Source organism: Cherax quadricarinatus, chromosome 22 (assembly GCF_038502225.1).
Source record: "Cherax quadricarinatus isolate ZL_2023a chromosome 22, ASM3850222v1, whole genome shotgun sequence".
Classification (NCBI taxonomy): domain Eukaryota; kingdom Metazoa; phylum Arthropoda; class Malacostraca; order Decapoda; family Parastacidae; genus Cherax; species Cherax quadricarinatus.
The window spans coordinates 1,084,572-1,101,349 of record NC_091313.1 but is presented as its reverse complement, the minus strand read 5'-3'; the positions used below and the strand labels follow the sequence as shown (position 1 = coordinate 1,101,349).

At 46.0% G+C, this 16,778-nt stretch overlaps 1 protein-coding gene across 2 annotated transcripts in view; it reads right to left on the bottom strand.

The window, feature by feature from the left end:
• The window catches only part of jp (junctophilin), a 405,777-nt gene that overhangs the window by 74,014 nt on the left and 314,985 nt on the right, over positions 1-16,778 (bottom strand). Inside the window, exons 3-5 of one of the 2 annotated variants that reach the window (XM_070087447.1) lie at positions 4,369-4,538; positions 3,791-3,898; positions 2,052-2,234 (exon numbers count right to left, since the gene is read on the bottom strand). In XM_070087447.1, coding sequence (XP_069943548.1) covers positions 2,052-2,234; positions 3,791-3,898; positions 4,369-4,538 — 461 coding nt within the window. The remainder of the gene's footprint in view (positions 1-2,051; positions 2,235-3,790; positions 3,899-4,368; positions 4,539-16,778) is intronic. The other variant, XM_070087448.1, reaches the window with a different exon arrangement.

Genomic DNA, 16,778 nt, shown 5'->3' with positions numbered 1-16,778 from the left:
TATTACCAAACCAGTGCTTTCCTATATCCTTTCTGAATCTGAATTTTTCCAACTTGAAACCATTGCTGCGAGTCCTGTCTTGGCTGGAAATTTTCAGCACGCTATTTACATCCCCTTTATTTATTCCTGTTTTCCATTTATACACCTCGATCATATCCCCCTTAATTCTACGCCTTTCAAGAGAGTGTAGATTCAGGGCCCTCAGTCTATCCTCATAGGGAAGATTTCTGATACATAGGATCATCTTTGTCATCCTCTGTACGTTTTCCAGAGCATTTATATCCATTCTGTAATACGGTGACCAGAACTGAGCAGCATAGTCTAAATGAGGCCTAACCAAGGATATATAGAGTTGAAAAACAACCTGAAGACTTCTATTATTTATACTTCTAGATATGAAGCCAAGAATTCTGTTAGCTTTATTGCGAACACTAATGCACTGTAGTCTTGGTTTTAGATTACTGCTAACCAGAACTCCTAAATCCTTTTCGCAATCAGTAGTATTAAGATCTACATTATTTAGTTTATATGTGGCATGGTTATTTACCTGTCCAACATTTACAACTTTGCATCTGTCAATATTAAACTGCATCTGCCACTTCTCCGACCATTACATCAGTCTATTAAAATCATCCTGGAGTCCTCTAGTGTCCTCATTAGAATGAATTGGACGGCCTATTTTGGTGTCATCAGCAAATTTGCTTATGTAAAGTAAAAGGACACAAGTGCAACTAATGTGACATTTATTGTGGCAACGTTTCGCTCTCCAGGAGCTTTATCAAGCCATTACAAACAATACATGGACACAGAGGGTATATAAAGGCTCAGAGTGAGGTGCACCTCACTCTGAGCCTCTTCTGAGCCTTTATATACCCTCTGTGTCCATGTATTGTTTGTAATGGCTTGATAAAGCTCCTGGAGAGCGAAACGTTGCCACAATAAATGTCACATTAGTTGCATTTGTGTCCTTTTACTTTACATATTGTCGGTAATTCTACCAACTTTATTACAAATTTGCTTATGTCGCTATTTATTCCCTCATCTATGTCGTTTATGTAAATTGTGAACAACAACGGGCCCAACACTGACCCCTGAGGAACACCGCTTGTGACGTGCCCCCATTCTGATTTCTACCCATTTATGCAAACTCTCTGCTGTCTATTTGTCAGCCATGCCTCTACCCAGGAAAAAATTTCTCCTATTCCGTGTGCCTTAAGTTTCCTCAATAGCCTCTGGTGTGGAACTCTATCGAAAGCCTTACTGAAGTTCATATGCACAATATCATATTCATTACCATGATCTACCTCCTCAAACACCTTAGTGAAAAAAGTTAGTAAATTCGTAAGACAGGAACGCCCCTTTGTAAAACCGTGTTGAAATTCATTAATCTATCTGCGCCTGTCAAGATGGCTACGAATTGCTTCGGCAATTCGGCTTCAGCTGGAAACCAAACCATACCCCCGGCCGGGATTGAACCCGCGGTCATAGTCTCAAAACTCCAGCCCGTCGCGTTAGCCACTAGACCAGCTAGCCACAATAAGATTCATCCAACTAGGTATATTTCTACACCATAGGTAGGTTAGCAGTGAAGGGACTTGAGCTAGAGTTCGTCACGGCCACGCTAGCTGGAGATTCGTCTGTGAAAACTTGCATTTGTGGTCACAGTGGTGCCTGTGCTAACCTACCTATGGTGTAGAAATATACCTAGTTGGATGAATCTTATTGTGGCTAGCTGGTCTAGTGGCTAACGCGACGGGCTGGAGTTTTGAGACTCTATGACCGTGGGTTCAATCCCGGCCGGGGGTATGGGTTGGTTGCAATCGTGTCATTACGATTTCTTGAGTCAAGTTCAGCTGGAAAGATCACCGCTGAAGAGGCCACCACGAGACGCTGTACAAATGTTACTAGTCCTGAGTCTTTATTAATGGTGCTTTCCCCATCATGTTCACGTTATCAAGTAGAAGCTTTTGGTGTTACTAGTGTGAGAGACGCAGCAGCAGAAGCTCCAGTGAAGAGGACGTCTACAGTGGCGACTACTGAGCTACACGTACCACCCCTACCTCGATGATGAATGAAGCATTGGAGCCCTCGTCTGGTACGTCGCCTACTGTATATGCTGACTGACCCGAGTCCGTCGACATCCACGACGCTGAAGACCCCGTGGAACGGATGGATCCCGACGCGCGGCCCGTCTGAATGTCGCCGGTGCTGCGCTGGCGTCGTATCTTCAACCCCTGTGTGTGCGTGGTTCACAGTTTTCGCATTACTGAATTTGTAACAACTACAAATCTTCCTCTAAAATACAACACAGCAAGTGGCGTTAATTACAGCCAATGCAACTCGGCTGGAAACAAGATAGATGATGAAACTTAATTACCAATTTAAGCTGTTTACATCCTGGTTATTGCCAATTACAAAGAATTAAGTTTAACTTCACAGTTTTGTAATATTTATAGCTTTTCCACCACTGGATAAAATATTACTAACGACCACTAGATAAAATATTACCTATGAACACTGGATAAAATATTACCAATGACCACTGGATAAAATATTACCTATGAATACTGAATAAAATATTACAAGTGACCACTGGATAAAATACTACCAGTAACCACTGGATAAAATATTACAAGTGACCACTGGATAAAATACTACCAGTAACCACTGGATAAAATATTACAAGTGACCACTGGATAAAATACTACCAGTAACCACTGGATAAAATATTACAAGTGACCACTGGATAAAATACTACCAGTAACCACTGGATAAAATATTACCAGTGACCACTGGATAGAATATTACACCTAAACAAATTCAAAATTATTTTTCTAATTTCTTTTCAGATCATTATCTAATTTAAAATAATTTCAAGAAATAATATAAACGTTACTATAATATACTATGTCTTCATCGTTCTATATATATATGCAAGTTAGCGAGCCCGGGGGCACGAGGACACACGGATATGTATCAGCGTATGTATCAGCTTCTATCAGCGTATGTATCATATGTATCAGCGTGTATCAGCGTAGCGTATGTATCAGCGTATATATCAGCGTATGTATCAGCTTGTATTAGCGTATGTATCAGCGTGTATCAGCGTATGTATCAACGTGTATCAGAGTGCATATCAAGGTATATCTTGAGAACAGTTAGGTAAACGGCCACAGGTGCAACTAGCGTGGCATTTTACTGAGGCAACGTTTCTCTCGCCAGGAGCTTCGTCGAGCGCGACAAAGCTCCTGTTGAGCGAAACGTTGCAAAAATAAAAATGTCGTATTAGTTGCATCTGTATTCATTTTACCTAACATTCTCGTGAATTGTGTCGGTCAGTGGACTGAGACTGTGTACTCACCTAATTGTGGTTGCAGGGGTCGATTCATAGCTCCTGGCCCCGCCTCTTCACTGGTGGCTACTGCGTGCGTGCCTGTGTGTGTGTGTGTGTGTGTGTGTGTGTGTGTGTGTGTGTGTGTGTGTGTGTGTGTGTGTGTGTGTGTGTGTGTGTGTGTGTGTGTGTGTGTGTGTGTAGATGAGTACAAGTAAGTCTGGTGGCGGAAGAGGGAGGAAGTGAGAAAGAAAGGAGAGTGGAAGGCGCAAGGGAGAAAAGAGGGAGGAGAGGAGGAATTGGGAGGAAAGGGTAGGGAAAGATTAAAGTGTTACGGTGTAGTGAGGGAGAGAGAGAGAGCGCGAGAGCGAGAGCGAGAGCGAGAGCGAGAGCGAGAGAGAGAGAGAGAGAGAGAGAGAGAGAGAGAGAGAGAGAGAGACAGTCAAGGGTGAGACTAACCTTAAAAACGTTCTTGATGTTGCTGGATCGCTCAACAAGGCTGCCTCTTCTCCTGGGTATCTCGTCACTCCGGGCACGCAGCACGAAGCCTCCACGACCGTCATCCACCTGTGTGCCCCACCACTGGTCAGTGACACGCCCTCACCCGCACACTCCAACAACCACGTCTGTATACACCAATCCTAATGTACGTACACACACCATCCATGCACACATCCATGTCGCCCCCCCCCCTACACACACTCAAAAGTACATCGAACATTCATCCTCACATTATGTACCAGCACACACATCAGCTTCCACGGCAAAATTCGGTATTAATACAAAATTTCTGGTATATAAAGACATTAGAACAGTCAGATTTCAACCTGGGGAAGGTTAGAGGATTATGTCAGGATTTTAACCTGGGGGACGTAAAATTAATAAGATGCTAAAAAAAAAAAATCACGGGTGTGGCTAAGGCGGTGCTAACTACTCCTTGTAACTACTACTTGTAACTACTCCTTGTAACTACTCTGTGGGTTGCTAGAAAAAGAAAAACAGAAAGAGAGAGAGAGAGAGCTCCAACCTCACCTTACCTTTCTGTCTCTGTCAGCGAGTGGGTCGCCAGCACCGTCGGAGCGGAGGGAGGTGGTGGAGCCACGGTTGTTGGCGCGAGGTCTGCTGACGGAGGCCTGGCCGAACTGCGCCGAAGTGCGCACTCCGTACCCGTGTCTCAACCCGCGCAGCCACTGACCCTTGTACGTCCCTGGGGGCGCAGCAAACAAGGAGGACACCATAGTCAATGAGGAGGAAAATGCCTAACGAAATGGTGTAAGGTAAAAATATGAGAAACACTGTAGGGAACAAGAGTGAGAAACAAACACTGTAGGGAACAAGAGTGAGAAACAAACACTGTAGGGAACAAGAGTGAGAATAACACTAGCATTGTTAAAATCTCTAGTTGGTCGATGCATGCCAGGGACAAGATGAAAAGCTGTAAGCCTCCTGCCTGAAAGCTGGCTGCCTTGGATCAAAACGTCTAGCGTGAGCTGGGCGCCAAGGTATTGTCCAGTGTGATACTGTTACAAAAAAACTCGATTCTAAAAGCTTAGAGATCTCCAGTGAATACTAGAAATGACTGCCCTTCTAGCATCCAGCCTGTTACTGGGTTTTCGTAACAATTAGTCAGTATCCTTGTCCAATTATCCATTAGAATTCAGTATGAATTATTAGTGCTTTAGGATTACAATTGGTAGGTTACTAACTAGAGAAAATAAAATTTAATAAATTTATTGAGTATCGTCTAGAGGTATATTATCAAAGTAAATTAAATTAATCAATTCAAACAAGTTAATAATAATCACTTCTCTCGTGTGCAATAGTATTGTGCTGAAAGCACATATCACATTTATAAGTCTTAAGTACCGTCTGGTACATTAACATTAATAAGATAATATACAAATAATTATGTGTATGTGTGTAAGTGCTCTAAGTAGTTCGCTATGTCTCACGACTCGACTAGACTTAAACAAGTGACTGACAGTCCTCACATTAACTAACTTCTTGACCAACTGGCAATCAGAACAGTCTGCTTGAACAATAAAAAGGATGCTAAGCCCAATAGCAATATAACAAGCAATTGCGACACAGAATCAGGAACAAGGAGATAATATAACGACACTAAGTAGGGACCATCAGCAGATCCTCCACAAAAGTCATAAATCTCCCATAATACTGAATCTAAGTTCAGCATAAGAAAATCCCCGACTGTGACAGTACACAGATACCAGTACAAGTTAGGTCAGAAGCTACAGCTCAGGACCTGAGTTGCTCAGAGTGTCTATGCGACACACAACCTCAGTACAACGTCGAAAATCACTAAGTCTATACAATGTTCTGTGAAAAGAGTTCTACAGAACTAACAAGAATAATGAGACAGACAATCTGTCCAACCACCAAGAGAGTCTAGACCAGACTGAATACTTCAGGCGAGGTGAGGACACCTCCCCCTCGATCACGTGATAGCTCCGTGGACAGCTGCAGCTCGGAAACAGAAGCCGGCAGTCTAACGAGCCACAAGCGATAATTACAGTAGTTAGACAATCAAGACTTGAACTGAGCACATAATATGTAACATCCTACCTAACAACATAACTACGTCAATATATTCACGATTTAGCTATTATCGCAAATATAAGCAGTATAAAATTATATGAAAAGATAATAATTACATAAATACATAATAATCATTGCAACCCATTCAGGGGTTGCAACAGATACGAATGGTAAAGCACTGCGTACCTTGTTCTAAGGCTCGTAGGTTCGGGTCTCCTTCGGCCAGAGATCAGTGTTTGTGAATATTTCGCCTGTTCTTGCGAATTCCTAGCATATATATATATATATATATATATATATATATATATATATATATATATATATATATATATATATATATATATATATATATATATATATATATATATATATATATATGTCGTGCCGAATAGGCAGAACTTGCCATCTTGGCTTAAATAGCAACGCTCATCTTGCCATATAGGACAAGTGAAAATTTGTGTATGCAATAATGTCGCCAAAATCATTCTGAACCTAACGAAAAAAATATATTTCACTGTGCTTGTTTAGTATTAAATTATTGTAAACAAATCTAAAATATATTTAGTTGGGTTAGGCTAAAATAAATTGCTCTTGTTATAATAAGGTTAGGTAAGTTTTCTAAGTTCCTTTTGGTGCAAAATTATAAATTTTTACATCAACATTAATGAAAAAATATATCTTTAAACGTATAAGAGAAAATTTTAGAAAGGACTTAATTTTAAATGAGTTCTTGCTAATTGACCAGTTTTACATATTCGGCACGACATATATATATATATATATATATATATATATATATATATATATATATATATGTATATATATATATATGTATATATGTATATATATATATATGTATATATATATGTATATATATATATGTATATATAATGCGTTAAATTAATATGCACGCATAGCAAGGAAAGATAACACTGACACTGCGGGTTTAGTGCATCCCCAAATAATAATACTAATTCTAATACTAATACTAATAATAATAATAATAATAATAATAATAATAATAATAATAATAATAATAATAATAACAGAAAGAGGAGAAAGGAATAATCGTCACTCTCAACCGGACACAACTACCCTCCACCCTCTCCGTCTTCCCTTAACCGGCTATAACTACTCGATTAAGCTCAACCGGACATAATTCATGGGACGCCAGATTAAATAGCTTTTCCGATGAACTTCATTCTTGGGTAACATCCCGTAATTTTCCGGAGTACCAGAGTGCTGGTACTCCTTCTTCAGAGTGCTGGTACTCATCCTTCAGAGTGCTGGTACTCCTCCTTCAGAGTGCTGGTACTCCTCCTTCAGAGTGCTGGTACTCCTCCTTCAGAGTGCTGGTACTCCTTCTTCAGAGTGCTGGTACTCATCCTTCAGAGTGCTGGTACTCCTCCTTCAGAGTGCTGGTACTCCTCCTTCAGAGTGCTGGTACTCCTCCTTCAGAGTGCTGGTACTCCTTCTTCAGAGTGCTGGTACTCCTTCTTCAGAGTGCTGGTACTCATCCTTCAGAATGCTGGTACTCATCCTTCAGAGTGCTGGTACTCCTCCTTCAGAGTGCTGGTACTCCTCCTTCAGAGTGCTGGTACTCCTCCTTCAGAGTGCTGGTACTCCTTCTTCAGAGTGCTGGTACTCATCCTTCAGAGTGCTGGTACTCATCCTTCAGAGTGCTGGTACTCCTCCTTCAGAGTGCTGGTACTCCTCCTTCAGAGTGCTGGTACTCCTCCTTCAGAGTGCTGGTACTCCTTCTTCAGAGTGCTGGTACTCCTTCTTCAGAGTGCTGGTACTCATCCTTCAGAGTGCTGGTACTCCTCCTTCAGAGTGCTGGTACTCCTCCTTCAGAGTGCTGGTACTCGTCCTTCAGAGTGCTAGTACTCCTCCTTCAGAGTGCTGTTACTCCTCCTTTAGAGTGCTGGTACTCCTCCTTCAGAGTGATAGTACTCTACTTTCCACCTGAAGTCTAACTCATCTGTTTCCCTGAATTCTTTCATAGGTTATAATTTGATTAAACTCTGCCAAGTTGAATTCCAAAAACCACAAGTCTGTAATCACTACCATCTAGCACTCTAACACATGTCTAGTGGATGGCTCAAGTTTCTGTCATTTATTACCTCCTTCACCTCTTCCTTCCATCCCTTCCTGGGACGACCCCAACCTCACTTTCTTTCTTGGGACGACCCCAACCCCACTTTATTTCTTGGGACGACCCCAACCCCACTTTCTTTCTTGGGACGACCCCAACCCCACCCTCCAGGGATGGAATATTTTCTAATAAACATGTTCAAGTGTTTGCTTACGTGTTTTTCTAAACCATACATATATATATATATACATTTGTATATATATATATATATCTCTCTATATATATATATATATATATATATATATATATATATATATATATATATATATATATATATATATATATATATATGTGTGTGTGTGTGTGTGTGTGTGTGTGTGTGTGTGTACTCACCTAATTGTACTCACCTAATTGTGGTTGCAGGGGTCGAGACTCAGCTCCTGGCCCCGCCTCTTCACTGATCGCTACTGGATCCTCTCTCTCTCTGCTTCCTGAGCTTTGTCATACCTCTTCTTAAAACTATGTATGGTTCCTGCCTCCACTACTTCACTTGCTAGGCTATTCCACTTGCTGAAAACTCTATGACTGAAGAAATACTTCCTAACGTCCCTGTGACTCGTCTGAGTCTTCAGCTTCCAGTTGTGACCCCTTGTCCCTGTGTCCCCTCTCTGGAACATCCTATCTCTGTCCACCTTATCTATTCCCCGCAGTATCTTGTATGTTGTTATCATGTCTCCCCTGACCCTTCTGTCCTCCAGTGTCGTCAGTCCGATTTCCCTTAACCTTTCCTCGTACGACATTCCCTTGAGCTCTGGGACTAGCCTTGTTGCAAACCTTTGTACTTTCTCTAACTTCTTGACGTGCTTGACCAGGTGTGGGTTCCAGACTGGTGCTGCATACTCCAGTATGGGCCTAACATACACAGTGTACAGTGTCTTGAACGATTCCTTATTGAGGTATCGGAACGCTATTCTCAGGTTTGCCAGGCGCCCGTATGCTGCAGCGGTTATTTGGTTGATGTGTGCCTCCGGTGATGTACTCGGTGTTATGGTCACCCCAAGGTCTTTCTCCCTGAGTGAGGTCTGTAGTCTTTGTCCACCTAGCCTATATTCTGTCTGCGGTCTTCTTTGCCCCTCCCCAATCTTCATGACTTTGCATTTGGCTGGATTGAATTCGAGGAGCCAGTTACTGGACCACATGTCCAGCCTCTCCAGGTCTCTTTGCAGTCCTGCCTCATCCTCGTCCGATTTAATTCTTCTCATCAACTTCACGTCATCTGCGAACAGGGACACTTCAGAGTCTATTCCTTCCATCATGTCGTTCACATATATCAAAAATAGCACTGGTCCTAGAACTGACCCCTGTGGGACCCCGCTCGTAACAGGCGCCCACTGTGATACCTCTTCACGTACCATGACTCGTTGCTGCCTCCCTGTCAGGTATTCCCTTATCCATTGCAGTGCCCTTCCTTTTATGTGTGCCTGATCCTCCAGCTTCTGCACTAATCTCTTGTGGGGAACTGTGTCAAAGGCCTTCCTGCAGTCTAGGAAAACGCAATCTACCCAACCCTCTCTCTCGTGTCTTACTTCTGTTACCTTGTCATAAAACTCCAGGAGGTTTGTGATACAAGATTTGCCTTCCATGAACCCATGCTGGTTTTCATTTATAATCTTGTTCCTTTCCAGGTGTTCGACCACTCTCCTCCTGATAATCTTCTCCATGACTTTGCACACAATACATGTCAGAGACACAGGTCTGTAGTTTAGTGCCTCGTTTCTGTTTCCTTTCTTAAATATGGGGACTACATTAGCTGTCTTCCATTTCTCAGGTAGTTGCCCAGTTTCAAGGGATGTGTTGAAGATTGTGGTTAGAGGCACACACAGCATCTCTGCTCCTTCTCTAAGGACCCATGGGGAGATGTTGTCCGGTCCCATCGCCTTTGAGGTGTCAAGGTCACTTAAGAGCTTCTTCACCTCCTCCTCAGTTGTTCGTATGTCATCCAACACTTGTTGGTATATTCCCTCTTGATGTTCCCTTCTGTGCTGTCTTCCCACAGCCCTTCCTGTCTCTACTGTAAAAACTTCCTTAAATCTCCTGTTCAGCTCCTCACATACCTCCTGATCATTTCTTGTGAGTTCTCCACCTTCTGTCCTTAATCTGATCACCTGGTCTTTGACTGTTGTCTTCCTCCTGATGTGGCTATACAACAGTTTCGGGTCAGTCTTGATTCTCGATGCTATGTCATTTTCATACTGTCGCTGGGCCTCCCTCCTTACCTGTGCGTACTCATTCCTGGCTCTGCGACTGATCTCCCTATTTTCGTGTGTTCTCTGCCTTCTGTACTTTTTCCATTCTCTATTGCACTTTGTTTTTGCCTCCTTACACCGTCGGGTAAACCAGGGGCTTGTTCTGGTCTTCCCGTTGTTACTGTTGCCCTTGGGAATGAACCTTTCCACTGCCTCCTTGCATTTTGTTGCTACATATTCCATCATTTCATTTACTGGCTTTCCTGCCAGTTCTCTGTCCCACTGGACCTCCCGCATGAAGTTCTTCAACCCTATGTAGTCCCCTCTTTTATAGTCAGGCTTTTCCCATTCTACTCCTGTTATTCTCTCCACTTGCAGCTCTACTATGTATTCAAAGCACAGAACCACGTGGTCGCTAGCTCCTAGGGGACTCTCATACTTGATATCCTCAATGTCTGAGCTGCCCAGGGTGAACACAAGGTCCAATCTTGCTGGTTCATCCTCCCCTCTCACTCTGGTAGTGTCCTTAACATGTTGGTGCATGAGGTTTTCCAGCACCACGTCCAACATCCTGGCTCTCCATGTTTCGGGACCCCCATGTGGCTCCAGGTTTTCCCAGTCAATCTCCCTGTGGTTGAAATCCCCCATAACCAGCAACTTTGCTCTGCTGGAGTGAGCTCTTCTTGCCACCTCAGCAAGTGTGTCCACCATTGCTCTGTTGCTCTCTTCATATTCCTCTCTTGGCCTCCTGCAGTTCTGTGGTGGATTATACATCACTGCAATGACCACTTTGTGTTCCCCGGACTGAAGTGTACCTGCTATGTAGTCTCATTCTCCTGTCTCATCTATTCCTTCCATTTTCTCGAATTTCCATCTGTTTTTTACGAGCAGAGCAACCCCACCTCCCCCCCTACCCCTTCTATCTTTCCTCATGATCTGGTATCCTTGTGGGAAGATTGCATCTGTTATTGTCTCCATGAGTTTTGTTTCTGTAACTGCTATGATGTCTGGGGACTTCTCATTGATTCTTTCTTGCCATTCCTCATGTTTATTCGTTAATCCATCTGCATTTGTGTACCAAACCTTCAACTTCTGTTCTAATACTGTAACTGTGGTGCGGGGGGTGGAAACAGAGGGATCGGTGTGTGATGGATGGTTTGGAATGTTAAGTTGCCTTGGTGGTGTCGTGGCTGGAGTCCTTCTGCAGGTGTTTCTGGGGGGTGCGCTTGTCCTTCCATTTGATCCTGGGTTATTCTGCTCTCCTTTTTCATTTCCTCCCATTTCTCCTTTCGTTTTTGAACTCTCTCTTTCATTGTCTTCCTTTCGTCCTGTGTTCTGTCTCGGTCGAGGTACACACTCCGGAACTCCTGCTTGCCTCTCAGCCGTGCTTTCTCCTGCAGGATCATGGTTCGGGTTGATTCTGCCTTGAAAATTACTTTGAGAGGCCGATTCCTTTTCTTTGTGAACCACCCAATTCTCCGAAAATTTGCCACCTGGGTCATGTCCCCCTCGCCTATCACCTTCATGATGTCTTCAATCGCTTTTTTCTCCTCCTGCTTTCTTTCATCATAAGTTTCCCCTTTAGCTTCGTCTAGCCCATAGACAAACACGGATCTCTCCCTTTCCACCTCCCACTGTGACTCCCATTGCATCCTCTGATGTGTTTTAGTTCCTTCCCGTGGAGTGTTCCTTCCTTCAGTCCCTTCCCTCGTTATGGCCCCTATGCTTCTTGGTTTATCCTTCCTGCTCACTTGCTCCTGGCCCCCACAGGTATCTGGTAAGGTCCTTGCACATGTCCTAGTTCCATCAATGTCTTCCAACCTCTCTTTCTGTCCTAGAGTGCTCCCTGTCTTTGTTTTGGCCCCATGTGGGTTTGACAGGACCTCTGCATACAGTTTAGTTTCCATGCTTCCTTCGGACCTGTTGTCTGTGTTCGATGTAGCCATTGCCGATGCTACTTCTGTAATATCTTTGTCTCTGTGCTGTTTCAGATGTCTCAGCTCCTCTTCTAATCTCTCTATCTTGATTTCTGCTGCTGTGGCCTGTTGCTTCCACCTTCTGCATTCTGCTGCTAACCTCTCTTCCATCTTCCTTTCCAGCTCATCTAGTCTCCTTCCCCAGTCTTCCTCCCTTTTTTTGAGCTCTATCTCCCATTCCTCCCTCTCAGATTCGTCCTTGGAGCCCCTTGTCCTCATCCTGGTTAGGGGGAGGGGAATAGACGGTTAGGAGAGGGGATGGATGGTTGTGGGGGAGGGGGAGGATGGTTATTGGAGGGGCAGAGATAGTTGGGGGAGGGAGTTAGATGGTTTGGGGGAGGGAGTTAGATGGTTTGGGGGAGAGAGGGGATGGATGGTTATGGGGGAGGGGGAGGATGGTTATTGGAGGGAGGGAGGTTGTTGGGCGGGGGTTAGACGGTTTGGGGAGGGGTTAGGTGGTTTGGGGGAGGGGTAGGTGGCTAAGGCTAAGGTGTCAAGTGGCGGAGGGTGTGTGTGTGTGTGTGTGTGTGTGTGTGTGCGTGTGTGTGTGTGTGTGTATGTGTGTGTGTGTGTATGTGTGTGTGTGTGAATGTGTGTGTGGGAATGTGTGTGTGTGTGTGTGTGTGTGTGTGTGTGTGTGTGTGTGTGTGTGTGTGTGTGTGTGTGTGTGTGTGTGCGTGTGTGTGTGTGTGTATGTGTATGTGTATGTGTGTGTGTGTGTTTGTGTGTTTACGTATGTGTGTATGTATGTGTGTGTGTGTATGTGTGTATGTGTGTGTATGTGTGTGTGTGTGAGTGTCTACCCTTGTGTGTGTGTGCTTGTGTGTGAGGGAGGGAGGGTTAGGGGGGGGGTTGAGAGGTCCGTCGTGTAGGCACAAATTTAGTCTCATTTATCTTTCCCAATTATGCTACTCTCTCCACTTATTGCCCTTTCTGGATTTACGTGTTAATTGTTGCTGGTTATTATTATTTTCCTTGTTCACATTGAGAGAGGACTTCCTAGCTTCCTAAGTATTCTTACTGCTAATAACTACCGGTAGTAACACTGCCTGTGTGCGTGTGTGCGTGTGTGTGTGTGTGAGTGTGTGTGTGTGTGTGTGTGTGTGTGTGTGAGAGTCTTGTGCGGTGTAATGACTGGCCGCAACTTCTTGTGACCTGACTAAACCCTCCTGGGACCCCCTAGCACCGTCTTACCATGTTGCCCTTAAAAGCTTGTCCCACCTACCTTCTCACACTCGTCAACACTATATTCTCTATGTCTATGCTATTTCTATTCTAATTCTGGTAATAGCTTGCAGGAGTGAGTGACCAGTATCAAACAGTATACAAGGCCAGCCAGGGCCGTCAACATGCAAACCACAACTAGGCGAATAAACTTGCGGTTGACAGTTGCCAGCTGCTGATGACGTAGTCGTACGTAGGCCTTAAATCCCTATTTTTGGAGATCCTTCACCCGTGATGATTATAACCATATATTCCGCTTCCTCACTTCACTCTTCACTGATGGTAGTATACACTTCACATTATATACACTTCACTTCATATGTATAATGGCACACAACTTGTCGTGACGTCACTTCATCAGGCCTACCGCTGCCAATGTGGCAACAGCGCCTAAGACCCCCAACGGTTTGCGCTTTGAAATATTATGATTTCAGCTTTCCTCTCACTTTCTTTAACTAATAACTTTAATTATCACTCGTAGTATTGTTCACTGACGTTCCACTACCACTGATTACTTCTAGCTGATATTACGCGTCTTTCAACGCCAAGGTTCTCGGAGCCTTGTTACCCACGTCTTCACCCCACGGACCCACGTGTGTGTGTGTGTGTGTGTGTGTGTGTGTGTGTGTGTGTGTGTGTGTGTGTGTGTGTGTGTGTGTGTGTGTGTGTGTGTGTGTACACAATATTGACAAACGCTTCATAAACAGAAGATAAACACTAGCGCTATGTTCAAACACAATACGTATATCAACACTCGCTCATATCCATCAAGTTTTACAATCCACACCTGGTATCATTTGTCTGCATTAACTCTTTTTTGAAAATCATGTAAAAAAAAGACGTATCTGTCCAGGAAGTGGAGGGAGGTCACACACGCATGACGCTACTGTCCAGGAGGTGGAGGGAGGTCACACACGCATGACGCTACTGTCCAGGAGGTGTAGGGAGGCCACACACGCATGACGCTACTGTCCAGGAGGTGTAGGGAGGTCACACACGCATGACGCTACTGTCCAGGAGGTGGAGGGAGGCCACACACGCATGACGCTACTGTCCAGGAGGTGGAGGGAGGTCACACACGCATGACGCTACTGTCCAGGAGGTGGAGGGAGGTCACACACGCATGACGCTACTGTCCAGGAAGTGGAGGGAGGTCACACACGCATGACGCTACTGTCCAGGAGGTGGAGGGAGGTCACACACGCATGACGCTACTGTCCAGGAAGTGGAGGGAGGTCACACACGCATGACGCTACTGTCCAGGAAGTGGAGGGAGGTCACACACGCATGACGCTACTGTCCAGGAAGTGGAGGGAGGTCACACACGCATGACGCTACTGTCCAGGAGGTGGAGGGAGGTCACACACGCATGACGCTACTGTCCAGGAGGTGTAGGGAGGCCACACACGCATGACGCTACTGTCCAGGAGGTGTAGGGAGGTCACACACGCATGACGCTACTGTCCAGGAGGTGTAGGGAGGTCACACACGCATGACGCTACTGTCCAGGAGGTGGAGGGAGGCCACACACGCATGACGCTACTGTCCAGGAGGTGGAGGGAGGTCACACACGCATGACGCTACTGTCCAGGAGGTGGAGGGAGGTCACACACGCATGACGCTACTGTCCAGGAAGTGGAGGGAGGTCACACACGCATGACGCTACTGTCCAGGAGGTGGAGGGAGGTCACACACGCATGACGCTACTGTCCAGGAAGTGGAGGGAGGTCACACACGCATGACGCTACTGTCCAGGAAGTGGAGGGAGGTCACACACGCATGACGCTACTGTCCAGGAAGTGGAGGGAGGTCACACACGCATGACGCTACTGTCCAGGAGGTGGAGGGAGGTCACACACGCATGACGCTACTGTCCAGGAGGTGGAGGGAGGTCACACACGCATGACGCTACTGTCCAGGAAGTGGAGGGAGGTCACACACGCATGACGCTACTGTCCAGGAAGTGGAGGGAGGTCACACACGCATGACGCTACTGTCCAGGAAGTGGAGGGAGGTCACACACGCATGACGCTACTGTCCAGGAAGTGGAGGGAGGTCACACACGCATGACGCTACTGTCCAGGAAGTGGAGGGAGGTCACACACGCATGACGCTACTGTCCAGGAGGTGGAGGGAGGTCACACACGCATGACGCTACTGTCCAGGAGGTGGAGGGAGGTCACACACGCATGACGCTACTGTCCAGGAAGTGGAGGGAGGTCACACACGCATGACGCTACTGTCCAGGAAGTGGAGGGAGGTCACACACGCATGACGCTACTGTCCAGGAAGTGGAGGGAGGTCACACACGCATGACGCTACTGTCCAGGAAGTGGAGGGAGGTCACACACGCATGACGCTACTGTCCAGGAAGTGGAGAGAGGTCACACACGCATGACGCTACTGTCCAGGAAGTGGAGGGAGGTCACACACGCATGACGCTACTGTCCAGGAAGTGGAGGGAGGTCACACACGCATGACGCTACTGTCCAGGAGGTGGATGGAGGTCACACACGCATGACGCTACTGTCCAGGAGGTGGAGGGAGGTCACACACGCATGACGCTACTGTCCAGGAGGTGGAGGGAGGCCACACACGCATGACGATCCTGTCCAGGAGGTGGAGGGAGGCCACACACGCATGACGCTACTGTCCAGGAGGTGGATGGAGGTCACACACGCATGACGCTACTGCCCAGGAGGTGGAGGGAGGTCACACACGCATGACGATACTGTCCAGGAGGTGGATACTACTGTCCAGGAGGTAGAGGAAGGCCACACATGCATGGCACTACTGTCCAGGAGGTGGACGGATGCCACACACGCATGACACTACTGTCCAAGAGGTGGAGGGAAGCCATACACGCATGACACTACTGTCCAGGAGGTGGAGGGAAGCCACACACGCATGACGCTACTGTCCAGGAGGTGGAGGGATTCGACACACGCATGACATTACTGTCCAGGAGATGGAGAGAGGCCACAAACGCATGACACTACTGTCCAGGAGGTGAACGGAGGCCACACACGCATGACGCTACTGTCCAAGAAGTGGAGGAAAGCCACACACGCATGTCACTACTGTCCAGGAAGTGGAGGGAGGCCACACACGCATGACACTATTGTCCAGGAGGTGGAGGGAGGCCACTCACGTAAGGCACTACTGTCCAGGAGGTGGAGGGAGGTCACACACGCATGGCACTACTGTCCAGGAGGTGAAGGGAGGTCACACACGCATGTCACTACTGCTCAGGAGGTGAAGGGAGGTCACACACGCATGATACTACTGTCCAAGAGGTGGAGGGAGGTCACTCACGTAAGGCACTACTATCCAGGAGGTGGAGGGAGGTC